Here is a 12,681-nt window from a genome sequence, read left to right as displayed (position 1 = left end):
TTTCCGATGAGTGAGATATTGTATGTCAAAGTTTGGATGTTGAAGAGGAAAAATAACATTTGTTATGTTATCCCACATTGGAAAACATAGAGATGTTTTTCATGTATAAGAATAGCAAAGCACATGGAGTTAATAAATTAACTTGTGGGCTTGCTAGTGGGCTTGATCTAAGTACTAGCCTCGCGCGCACACACACACGCGCGCCGCCGCCGACGATCGATCGATCGATCGGACGGACGGACGACGACGTCGTCGCCGCCGCCGCCGGACGGGCGGGGCGGGGCGGGTACGGGCCGCGGCCAAGGACTTGGATCTTGGCAATTGGTGCTTTGGGGTGGTGTTTGGGGCCCAAACTATTTTTTGGACCAACTCCATTGGGCTTTTATTTTTTGGCCCAACAGAATTATTTTCTTGGCCCAACTGAATTAATTCCCAAGCCCACAGCAACAGTCACAGCAGCAGAACAAGTCACAGCAGCAGCAGAAGCACGCCAGCTTCGACTTCTGCATGGCGTCTTCAATTTTGCAACTAAGTTTCTTCAATGGCTGCTGCCACCGGCCACATCTTCAACCTTCCAGCCGTCGGAGTGGAATTCAATGTATTGAATTCATACTTACCACATGTCTATAAATAGGCTTGTGGAGAGCATGCAGAAACAACCAACAAATACCAAGAAATACTGCATTCTGCCAATTCTACTCACACACCCTCTGCACAACCTCTAGCTCAGTTCTTGATCCTATTAAGTTCGCCGGAGCTCGCCGGATTGTGGTGCTACATCCGACGAGACGTAGTCGTTTTACCTTTGGGGAAGATACGCCAAACCGAAGAGCACTACCGGGGCGATAATCTTCTTGCGGGAAGAGATTCATCTCGACTCGACTTTGTTTATACGTATAATTTATTTATACAGTGTATTTCAGTTGTATCGAATTATTTGAGTTGTAATTTCTCAAATTATTTACTTTGTAATATTTTCAATTATTTTGAGTTGTAATTTCTCAAAATAAATATTTTGTAATATCTCGATCGTGTACCCGGTTATAACAATCGCAAGAAGATTATTTCTCTGCCGTTGATACACGTTCGAGAAATGGCTCACACCGACGTCAATATGGACGGCGCCACCACCTCTGCAACCATCGGTTCAACCACGTCGTCAATATTTTCCTCGTTTGCATCAACGGGGGCTTCATCGTCAACATCTAGAACTATTGGTCTTGCCGAGAAACCATCAACGTTCTCAGGCAAGAACTTCAAATATTGGCAAGAGAAGATGCTATTCTACCTCACAACCGTGGGGTTTGCCGGATTTTTAATGGAGGATAAACCTCCAACCCCGAGTGAAGGGGAAGGGGAGACAAGCCAAGAAATTCGTGCCGGATATTTGAACTGGTGCCGCGGCGACTACTTGTGCCGTAACACCGTTCTCATGTCTCTGGACGAACGGCTCTACCGTGTTTTCAAGGTTCATGAAACCGCGAAACAATTGTGGGAGGCCCTTGATTTGAAATATCAAGTGGACAAGGCAAATACTACCAAGTATATTGTCGCCAAATGGTTGGAATACAAAATGGTCGACTCCCGGCCATTGATGGACCAAGTGGAAGAATTCCAAAATCTTTCACATGAGGTTCAAGCCGAAGGGATGCCCTTGGCGGATGCATTGCTCGTTGCAATCATCATAGAGAAATTACCTCCTAGTTGGAGGAAATTTCAAAACCTCTTGAAGCATGAGCGCTCGGAGATGTCCGTGCCGATATTAATATCCAAGCTTCAAATGGAGGATCACGTGAGAAGTCGTGATCAAAAGGGAAAAGCTCCGATGGAGGCAAAGGCCAATCTCACCGAGAAAGGCGGTCCCTTTAATAAACGTGGTCGCCCTAACCCTAATAATAAGGGTAAAGGGAAACAAGGCGGTAGTCAACCATCAAAGTTTGATGGTGTATGTTTTAACTGTGACAAACAAGGTCACATGGCTAAAGATTGCCGCAAGCCAAAGCGGAAGAAGGCAAAGAGCAACGTGAACAACGTCGAAAAGGACTTCGACGATTGGAACCACGATGACTTTGCTGCCATGATCTCCGAGGTGAATCATGTGGACAACCCGAACGCTTGGTTCGTGGATACCGGCGCTACCGTCCATATATGCATAAATCGTGAGTTGTTCCACAACTACAAGGAAGTGGAAAACAAAACGATAATGGAGGCTAGCGAGCGGACATCCCAAGTCCTTGGCATGGGAGATGTGATTCTTCAACTCACGTCGGGCGTGGAGATCACATTAAAAGACGTATTACACGTTCCAACTGTCCGAAAGAATTTAATTTCGGGCTTTAGGCTTACGAATAAGGATTTTGAATTGTTTTTCAAATCTGACTATGTTGTAATACGCAAGTGGGGAAAGTTCCTAGGGAAAGGCTATGCCTCCGAAGGACTTTTCAAACTTGGTGTAAGAGCTTGTAAGCCTGCCAAGGCTAAGATCAATAAAGATGCATCAACCTCTTCTGCTTACTTGATTGAGTGTTCTGATTTATGGCATTGTAGACTTGGACATGTTAATCTAAATGCTATAAAGAGATTAGTAAAAATGAATTTACTAAAAGTTGATGAATACAACTCACAAGAAAAATGTGAAGTTTGTGTTGAAGCCAAAATGGCTAAGTTACCGTTTAAATCGGTAAAAAGGAACACTCAACCATTGGAACTTATTCACATCGATGTTTGTGATTTAAAGTTCGTGCAAACTAGAGGTGGCAAGAAGTACTTTATCACCTTTATAGACGATTGCACAAAGTATTGTTACCTTTACTTATTGAAAAGTAAAGATGAGGCTATTGAAGCTTTTAGAAACTTCAAAAATGAAGCCGAGAATCAACTTGGATGTCGAATTAAGATGGTTCGAAGTGATAGAGGTGGAGAATATGTAGCTCCGTTTGCTGAATTATGCAACGAAAGTGGTATAATCCATCAAACGACGGCTCCTTATTCACCACAATCTAACGGCGTTGCTGAACGCAAGAATCGAACTCTTAAGGAGATGATGAATGCCTTGTTGATTAGTTCAGGATTACCCCAGAACATGTGGGGGGAAGCTGTCTTAACGGCCAACTATATCTTGAACAAGATTCCACTCAAAGGGAAAGATGTAACTCCCTATGAGCTATGGAAAGGAAGGAAACCTTCGTATAAATACCTCAAAGTGTGGGGGTGTTTAGCCAAGGTAGAAGTGCCTTTACCAAAGCAAGTTACAATAGGACCTAAAACGGTGGATTGTATCTTCATTGGTCATGCACTTAATAGCAGTGCCTATCGTTTTATAGTGCACAGATCGGAGATACCTGATATACATGTTGGGACAACGATAGAATCAAGGAATGCTATATTCTTTGAAAATATCTATCCTAACAAGGATAAAGGTACATCGAACTCTAATGATGGAGTTGATGGTGATGCTACAGGTTCTAAACCTATGGAAGTAGCTAGTAATTCTACTCAAGTAGATGATGCCACGGGTTCTAATCATGTACCACCTAATAGGAAAAGACCAAGGTCTAAACCTATGGATGTAGAACCGAGACGTGGGGAACGAGTTAGAAAAGCTAATGTCTATGGACCGGATTATGTTGTCTTGATGCTAGATGGCGAACCGGTGACGATTAAAGAAGCTATGTCTGGCTCAGATGCAGCTCTCTGGAAAGAAGCCATCGATATTGAGATTGATTCCATTATGAAGAATCATACTTGGGTGTTAGTGGATCTACCACCTGGAAGTAAAGCTTTAGGATGCAAATGGATCCTAAAGAAGAAGTACAAATCTGATGGTACTATAGATAAGTACAAAGCCCGACTTGTCGTTCAAGGTTTCAGGCAGAAAGAAGGGTACGATTTCTTCGATACCTATTCACCTGTGACCAGACTAACATCTATTCGAATGCTTCTCGCTATTGCTGCCTTGCACAATCTCGAGATTCACCAAATGGATGTGAAAACTGCGTTCTTGTATGGCGAGTTGGAAGATGAAATATATATGAAGCAACCTGAAGGGTTTGTAGTACCTGGGCAAGAGCACAAAGTATGCAAACTTCAAAGGTCTTTATATGGGTTGAAGCAAGCACCGCTTCAATGGCATTTAAAATTTGACAGTGTAATGTTGTCAAATGGATTCAGAATCAATGAGTGCGATAAATGTGTCTACATTAAGAATTCTAATAACGGATATGTTATTGTTTGTCTTTATGTAGATGACATGCTCATCATGGGAAGTAATTCCCGAGTGATTCAAGAAACCAAAGGCATGCTAAGTAAAAATTTTAGCATGAAAGATATGGGCTTAGCTGATGTTATCCTTGGAATTAAAATTCTAAGAAGACCTGATGGTATTACTATAACACAATCTCACTACGTTGAGAAAGTGTTAAAGAAATTCAACGCTTTTGACAAGCCAATAGCTAAGACACCATGGGAACCTAGTGTGCATTTGAGTGTACACAAGGGAGAACCTGTTGACGCGATAGAATATGCGAAGATTATTGGGAGCTTGTTGTATCTAACAAATTGCACTCGTCCCGATATAGCATGCTCGGTCAACAAGTTGGGCAGCTTTACAGCTAACCCTAGTAATGAACATTGGAAAGCTCTTGAAAGGGTTTTGAGATATTTGAAATATACTCAAAACTATGCGATTCATTATACTAGGGAACCCTCTGTACTTGAAGGGTACTGTGATGCAAATTGGATATCTGATGCCAAAGACTCGTTTTCAACGAGCGGTTATGTATTCACTGTGGGGGGTGGTGCTGTGTCTTGGAAATCCAAGAAGCAAACATGTATTGCTAGATCGACCATGGAATCAGAATTCATAGCTTTGGATAAAGCTGGTGAAGAAGCCGAGTGGCTTAGAAATTTCCTCGAGGATATTCCATGTTGGTCGAAACCTGTGTCGTCCGTGATAATTCATTGTGATAGTCAAGCTGCTATCGGACGAGCACAAAACCATTTGTATAACGGTAAGTCGAGACATATTCGTCGACGTCATAATACCGTGAGACATTTGATCACTAGTGGAGTTATCTCAATTGATTATATAAGATCAATTGATAACATAGCGGATCCTTTGACAATAAGTATCCATCGAGATCAAATGTATAAACTGTTAGGGGGAATGGGTTTGAAGTCCACAAATTAAGGATAATCATAGTGGCAACCCAACCATGATGACTGGAGGATCCCAAGAACTTGGTTCAATGGGACAACTAAGCTATGAAAATCCGTGTGTTGAACACTCGAATTTCCTATTCCTTGTAGAACAGTGAGTGTTCGGAAACCTGCACGTGGTGAGGTTAAGTCTTTGACTTTTAATGACTCTAGAACTCCTCGAAGAGGACAAGTATAGCAGGATACTTGAGTTAAGAGTCACCTATGTAAGTGTGAAGTGGGGCCGCTTCGATTGAAACACTTATGAATCCAAAGAGGTGTTCCAAGGCCTGTAATGGACACAAACGTGAGAACGAATAAGGATTGAAGCAATATTGTGTCAATATTGTTGACTCAGTATACACCGAGGAGGACTAGTTCAAGGAACCATATCCACTAGGCCGCCGGTATACTCGATAATATTGACTATGGCAGGTTCAAAGCCACAAGCTACCTTTCCAAATGCAATGTTGTATCTTAAGAGGACTGAGCTAAGTGTTTGCATACTTTCGCATACTGTTTTCTCACTCATGTGGGGGATTGTTGGAAATATGGTTTTAATGCCATATCTGGAAATTATTATTTAATTAAATATTTATTATTTAATTAAAATAATTATTGGATGTTAATCTACATCTCGAGTAGATCAACGTGATATACTTGAAGTCTCAAAACCGATTTCCGATGAGTGAGATATTGTATGTCAAAGTTTGGATGTTGAAGAGGAAAAATAACATTTGTTATGTTATCCCACATTGGAAAACATAGAGATGTTTTTCATGTATAAGAATAGCAAAGCACATGGAGTTAATAAATTGACTTGTGGGCTTGCTAGTGGGCTTGATCTAAGTACTAGCCTCGCGCGCACACACACACGCGCGCCGCCGCCGACGATCGATCGGACGGACGGACGACGACGTCGTCGCCGCCGCCGCCGCCGGACGGGCGGGTCGGGTACGGGCCGCGGCCAAGGACTTGGATCTTGGCAATTGGTGCTTTGGGGTGGTGTTTGGGGCCCAAACTATTTTTTGGACCAACTCCATTGGGCTTTTATTTTTTGGCCCAACAGAATTATTTTCTTGGCCCAACTGAATTAATTCCCAAGCCCACAGCAACAGTCACAGCAGCAGAACAAGTCACAGCAGCAGCAGAAGCACGCCAGCTTCGACTTCTGCATGGCGTCTTCAATTTTGCAACTAAGTTTCTTCAATGGCTGCTGCCACCGGCCACATCTTCAACCTTCCAGCCGTCGGAGTGGAATTCAATGTATTGAATTCATACTTACCACATGTCTATAAATAGGCTTGTGGAGAGCATGCAGAAACAACCAACAAATACCAAGAAATACTGCATTCTGCCAATTCTACTCACACACCCTCTGCACAACCTCTAGCTCAGTTCTTGATCCTATTAAGTTCGCCGGAGCTCGCCGGATTGTGGTGCTACATCCGACGAGACGTAGTCGTTTTACCTTTGGGGAAGATACGCCAAACCGAAGAGCACTACCGGGGCGATAATCTTCTTGCGGGAAGAGATTCATCTCGACTCGACTTTGTTTATACGTATAATTTATTTATACAGTGTATTTCAGTTGTATCGAATTATTTGAGTTGTAATTTCTCAAATTATTTACTTTGTAATATTTTCAATTATTTTGAGTTGTAATTTCTCAAAATAAATATTTTGTAATATCTCGATCGTGTACCCGGTTCTAACAATCATTTATTTCTTCCCCATATTTAATTTTATATTCATTTATATTAAACTATATCTTGCACCACAATTAGATAACTTATATTTGTAACATATAAAACTAAATGGTCAGTACCTATCAAACCCATTTTATTTTTAAATTGACACGGCCAACGTTTCCGACACAGAGCTGAAAAGTCTAGATTGGAATTGAGAATTTTGGAATTTCACCAGTCACGCTATAAAATAAAACAACATTGTTTTATTAATTCATTATAAAAATAAAAATACTAAGACTAAAACTAGTGAAACGAACTAGCTAGCTAGGTTGTTGGGTTTTATGAAGATAAAGTAGCAGATTGATACATGTATATATCGTTTCCTATTGTAGAAAGTTAGGCCAGCCCAGAATTAGACGTGATAAAGATCAAGAGACAGACACGTGGCATATCGTTGTAATAAAATATACTCCATGGTGAATGTCAACCCACAACCCTACACCAATAAACATAAATAAATCCTGAAAGTTGAAACAATGGTCACAACATTGCCCGCAATCAGATACTCGAAACATAGGCTTATGGCAAGCAGGGTGCAGTTAACCTGGTGGCTCCGCCTGATATTGGCGGCGGCCGCCATCTCGGCCGCGAGGACAGCACCGCAGACTAATCTTATTACTAAAGGGTGCAGCCAGTATAACGCTTCCGACGAAGCAGTTTTTCTGAACAACCTTAATGCTACCTTCTCCGACCTCAGAAGTCAGCTGTCGGGCGGCAGACGGTTTGGAACGGCCCAGCGGGAGGAGTCTCCCGACCCGGTTTACGGCATGGCCCAGTGCAGAAGCTACATGACCCAACCGGATTGCTTGGCCTGCTACGACTTCGCCGTCTCTCAGATTCGAAACTGCTCCACCGTCGGAGCTCGCCTCGTTTACGACGGTTGTTTCCTCAGGTACTACTTGTTCAATTTTGAAATGTCTCAACATTTTATTTTTTAATTTAACAAATTAAGATAATCCCCTACTCTTTGAAATTTCTTTAGAAACTAATGTTGTGCTACAATGTTCGCTGCTTGCGCTTCAAGTCCTTGTATCCAAAATGGCTCTTTATTTCACCGGTGATAACTTCAACCTCAATTGAATAGTTGGAAGAGGAGTGTTTCACCAATTAAGCTGCATTTCGCAGAGGAAAATCCTGAATCATTATTAATAATCCTCTTTCAAAAGAAAAGTCATATGTATATAATTTCCAATTAAATTTGCCTAAGGAATTTTCATAATTACTCTCGAACACCATTTTTTTAAAAATTGTTATACCAAATTCTATGTTATTTTGTAACTCTTGTTTAAAGTATATACCCCTCTTATCTATAACTTTGTCTTTACAGTTTAGTTTACTATTATGACATCATTTCCGCTCTTCTTTAGTACTCTTTGTAATTTGGCCTCTCATGGAAAGAAAATACTACTAAGGTATAAATATAAATCTTAGTATTATATTTTTATATGTATAATTTGAGCGTAAAAGACCAAAACACTTAAAAAAAAGAGATGGAGTAAATCAGAGAATGTAGCACATAGTGTGATGATGCGTCGACATAATAAGGTACGAGAGCTACAACTTCTACGAGCAGACGATAGAAAACTCTCTAATGTGCGGCGACAGAAGCGCAGCGCAGCAAAATGCATTCTCTGCAGCCGCACAGAAACTGCTAACCGACCTTCAAATCGCAACACCAAGAGCTACGGGCTATTCTGCAGCCAGCAAGAGGATGGTCTCCAACGACGGGCTCACCATATATGGGGCCGCCCAATGTGCCGAAACAGTGAGCCAAAGTGGGTGCCAAGGCTGCTTGAATGCTGCATACGAGAGCTTAGACGACTGCTTCCCGGCTGCTGAAGGAAGGCTTGCTGATGCAGCCTATTTTATGAGATATTCCGACACGCCCTTCTTCTCTGATAATCAGACCACAGACATCGCGCCTTTACTAAGCGTACCAGGTAATAAATAATAATGCATCTTTTGTTGCTTCCAAGAAGCGAGTGTGGGATTGATGTTTTTTGTGTTCTATAGGGAATTCGAGCAATGAAAAAGCTCTTGTAGGGGGCGTGGTGGGAGGTGTGGGCGGTGTTCTACTTTTACTTGCTCTCGTCTCGTGGTATGCGTTTCACAGGAACGCGAAAGCAGCCTCAAGAGGTGATTTTAATTTGTGTCTAGCTAGTAAGATCAATTAATCACAGGGAAATAATTTGTTTGTTGATATATATATGCAGGTAACATTTTGGGAGCAACTGAATTGCAACAGCCAAATGTGTACAGCTACAATGAGTTGAAAGCAGCAACCGACAATTTTAGTGAAGAAAAAAAACTAGGGGAAGGCAGTTTTGGTGTTGTATACAAGGTAGATAAGATAAGCAGTTTTTGTTTAGTTAGTATAAAAGTGAAAGGTTAATTAATGGCAGTGGACAGGCGAGCTTAAGAAATGGGAAGGTGGTAGCAGTGAAGAGGCTGGATATAAGTTACAGCAGAGCAAAGGCAGATTTTGAGAGTGAAGGCAGGCTTATAAGTAATGTTCATCACCGCAATCTTATCCGTTTGTTGGGATGTTGCAGCAAAGGATCGCAGCTGCTTCTCATCTACGAGTACATGGAAAACGGAAGCCTCGACACATTCTTATACGGTACCTATATCTCAACACTAGCTACAAATATAACTCAACAACAGGATTTGGTTATGTAAGTAATTAATAGGTGAGAAGCGAGGATCGCTGAGCTGGAAACAACGGTTTGATATGATATTTGGAATAGCAAGGGGCATTGCATATTTGCACGAGCATTACCACGTTACCATAATTCATCGAGACATCAAGCCTAGCAATATTCTAGTGGATAACGAGTTTCAAGCCAAGATTGCTGATTTTGGGCTGGCAAGGCTTCTGCCCGAGAATCACAGCCACGTTAGCACTAAATTCGCGGGCACCTTGTAAGTTTAGCAAAATGATGATAATTAATGAATTTGTGGAAATATATAGTAATAAATGATGATGATGAATCAGGGGATACACAGCACCGGAATATGCTGTGCACGGCCATTTATCAGAGAAAGTTGACATCTACAGCTTCGGAGTTGTTGTCCTCGAAATCATCAGTGGCCGAAGATGCAGTGATATCGACACCAATTATTCTAACTCCACCTATCTTCTTGAAGAGGTAACTCTTAATTTTCTCTTTTTCCCAAGATAATATATGATGCTTAAATCTGCACTGCACAGGCATGGACACTATACGAAAGTGGCATGCATCAGAAACTAGCGGACGAGATGTTGGATTGGAAGGAATATAGAGTGGAAGAATTGAAGAAAATGGTAGAAATTGGTTTGATTTGCACACAGTCGCCGGCATCTTCGAGGCCAAGCATGTCTGAAATCCTGGCAATGATGTTAAGCGATGGAGGAGACGAGCAGAGAGCTCCACGTAGGCCTAATTCCACTATTGAGGGCCAAAATGCTTCACTTTCATCAGCCTCTAATGCCACTCTCTCCTTCACCAATTACACAGGCCGCTAGATTTCAACACTAATAATTATGTATATATCTTCTACTTCTTCTTCTTTTATTATAGATTGATGAATAAAAAGGAATGGTGCTGTGTGCTGTTTGGGTCATTTGGTGAATTTCTTTCTAAGCTCCATGGATGGATTTTGGAAGAGTATTTTATTTTATACTATATAAACTGAGGTAACTTTTTAATCGATTAATCAACTACATCAACTCCTTCTACTTATTACAGTATTGCGTTTTTCTATTTTAATTCAGTAGCGATTTGATTTCACTTGCACGATATTAAATTCGTTCGAGATTATTTGAAATTAAATTAGGTTAAGATTATCCAAACTTAATTTTATACTTCTTTTGTTCCATTATAAATGTCACATGGAATGAGATTCAGTGTATCACACTTTATGTCTCACTTTATGTCCCACTTTTAATTTAATTTAATTTATTTTCTTATATATTTTTTCTTCAATTTCAATTTTATATACTTTAGTTTAATTTTGTGAATATTAATTAGGGTTTATTCCATCAATGTAGGGTATATAATTATTTTTTATAATTTAATTTCACTTTTATTAATTAATAATAGGTTATAAATTCAAAGTCATGGTATATACCTTTTAAAAAAATTAATTTTTTAAAATAAAAATTAAATATAATTCATAGTAACATAATAAATTTTATTTTTATAAAAAATATTTTTTAAAAAATAGATTTAAGCATGGGACACATTGGCACACATAAAATTGTGAGACACTGAATCTCATCTCATGTCCCATTACAAATATCTCATTCTTTTTTTTTGGCAAACACTACAAAAAAATTTATCGAACACCGACGAAATTACCGATGGAAAATAAATTACCGACGGAACAACGGCAGAATTTCGACGAATATGTTTTTAAAAGTTTACCGATGGATTATTTCCGTAGTTAATAATTCTGTCGGTAAATTCGGTGATTTTGCACTTATTAAAATTTAATAATTATTTTTAAATTTCACTTCCGGAATACATATTATTTTTTTTCTATTTTTAATTTATTTTTTAATTAGTTTTTTAATTTTACTGACGGAATTATTAGCAACGGAAAATAATTCGTCGTTAAAATATTAATTTTTTTATTTTTTATTTTTTATTTTTTAAAATTATTTTTTAATTAATCCGTCGGTAATCCGTCGGTAAATATTATTAATTTTTTTTGTTATTTTTATTTTATTTTTAATTAATATTCTATTTTATTCTTAGTTTTAAATTATTGAGAATATTTTAAAATTTATTGTTATTTTCAACAATAATATATATTTTTTTAATTAACGATAATATTAAATTTTTTTATTATTTTAAATTCGATTATATGTTTTTTGTATTAAAACAGAGTTTAAATGAATTAATAGGTGCTAGTTATTAGGGCTGGTAAACCGGTGATTTACCGAACCGGTTTACCGGTTTACCGAAACCGGTTAAGAGCAATTTCTCTAACCGATAACCGAACCGATTTTTTGACCGGTTAACCGATTAACCGGTCAAAACCGATTAATACACTGTTTGTCAATTTAATTTCTCTAACCGATAACCGAACCGGTTTTTTGACCGGTTAACCGATTAACCGGTCAAAACCGATTAATACACTGTTTCTCAATTTGGCATAATTAACCGGTTAATTCCGAATTAACCGATTTTTATTTTAAAAAATTCAAATTTGTGAAATACTCCCTCCGTCCGCCAAAAGTATTCCACTTTGGCCGGGCACGGAGTTTAATAAAATGTGTGATGATGTTGATGTAGTGGAGAAAGGGCCCCACCACTTTATGAGATGTGTGGTTGAGATTGAATTTGGGGTGAGTTTTTTGTAAATAAAGAGTGTTTGTAAGGATAAAATATAAAGGTGGATGGTGGGACCATGGCTTAAAAAGGAAAGTGGAATACTTTTTGCGGACGCCAAATATAGTAATTGTGGAATACTTTTGGCGGACGGAGGGAGTATGTGCAATAGGATTTGAACTCTTGACCTTTGAAAGAAAGAATAAGATCTTATCCACTGCACCAATTCATAACTTGTGATAATTTATAACCAAAAAAAAAATTATAGACACATGTAATTTATATTAAAAAAAAGAACAATGATAATAAATTAATTCCCAACTTAGACAACAATTAACGATACTTAAAGTAAACTACTAACTCACATTATTGCCAAAAACAACAATAATAAGTCAATTACTTTCAATCCATAAAAAAGT

General features: G+C 39.1%; 1 protein-coding gene across 1 annotated transcript; it reads left to right on the top strand.

Annotated features, from left to right (window-relative positions):
• Positions 1-7,387: 7,387 nt before the first annotated feature.
• Positions 7,388-10,563, top strand: LOC131021908 (cysteine-rich receptor-like protein kinase 2). The gene is made up of 8 exons (XM_057951246.1): positions 7,388-7,839; positions 8,493-8,887; positions 8,961-9,083; positions 9,161-9,288; positions 9,357-9,567; positions 9,638-9,869; positions 9,943-10,096; positions 10,159-10,563. The coding sequence occupies exons 1-8, from the start codon at positions 7,424-7,426 to the stop codon at positions 10,450-10,452; spliced, it is 1,953 nt and encodes a 650-aa protein (XP_057807229.1). The 5' UTR covers positions 7,388-7,423; the 3' UTR covers positions 10,453-10,563.
• The last annotated feature ends 2,118 nt before the right edge of the window (positions 10,564-12,681 follow it).

This window comes from Salvia miltiorrhiza, chromosome 4 (genome assembly GCF_028751815.1).
Source record: "Salvia miltiorrhiza cultivar Shanhuang (shh) chromosome 4, IMPLAD_Smil_shh, whole genome shotgun sequence".
In the NCBI taxonomy this organism is placed as follows: Eukaryota; Viridiplantae; Streptophyta; class Magnoliopsida; order Lamiales; family Lamiaceae; genus Salvia; species Salvia miltiorrhiza.
Note: the sequence above shows the minus strand (reverse complement) of the source record. Positions and strands in the feature narration are given on the sequence as shown.

What these genes read in the sequence shown, in the direction of transcription:
- LOC131021908 (XM_057951246.1), top strand. Translation starts at nt 7,424, where the DNA reads ATGGTCACAACATTGCCCGCAATCAGATACTCGAAACATAGGCTTATG. An exon ending in CGCGAAAGCAGCCTCAAGAG is followed by an intron (nt 9,084 to 9,160) that starts GTGATTTTAATT and finishes ATATATATGCAG; the next exon opens with GTAACATTTTGGGAGCAACT. An exon ending in CCACCTATCTTCTTGAAGAG is followed by an intron (nt 10,097 to 10,158) that starts GTAACTCTTAAT and finishes TGCACTGCACAG; the next exon opens with GCATGGACACTATACGAAAG.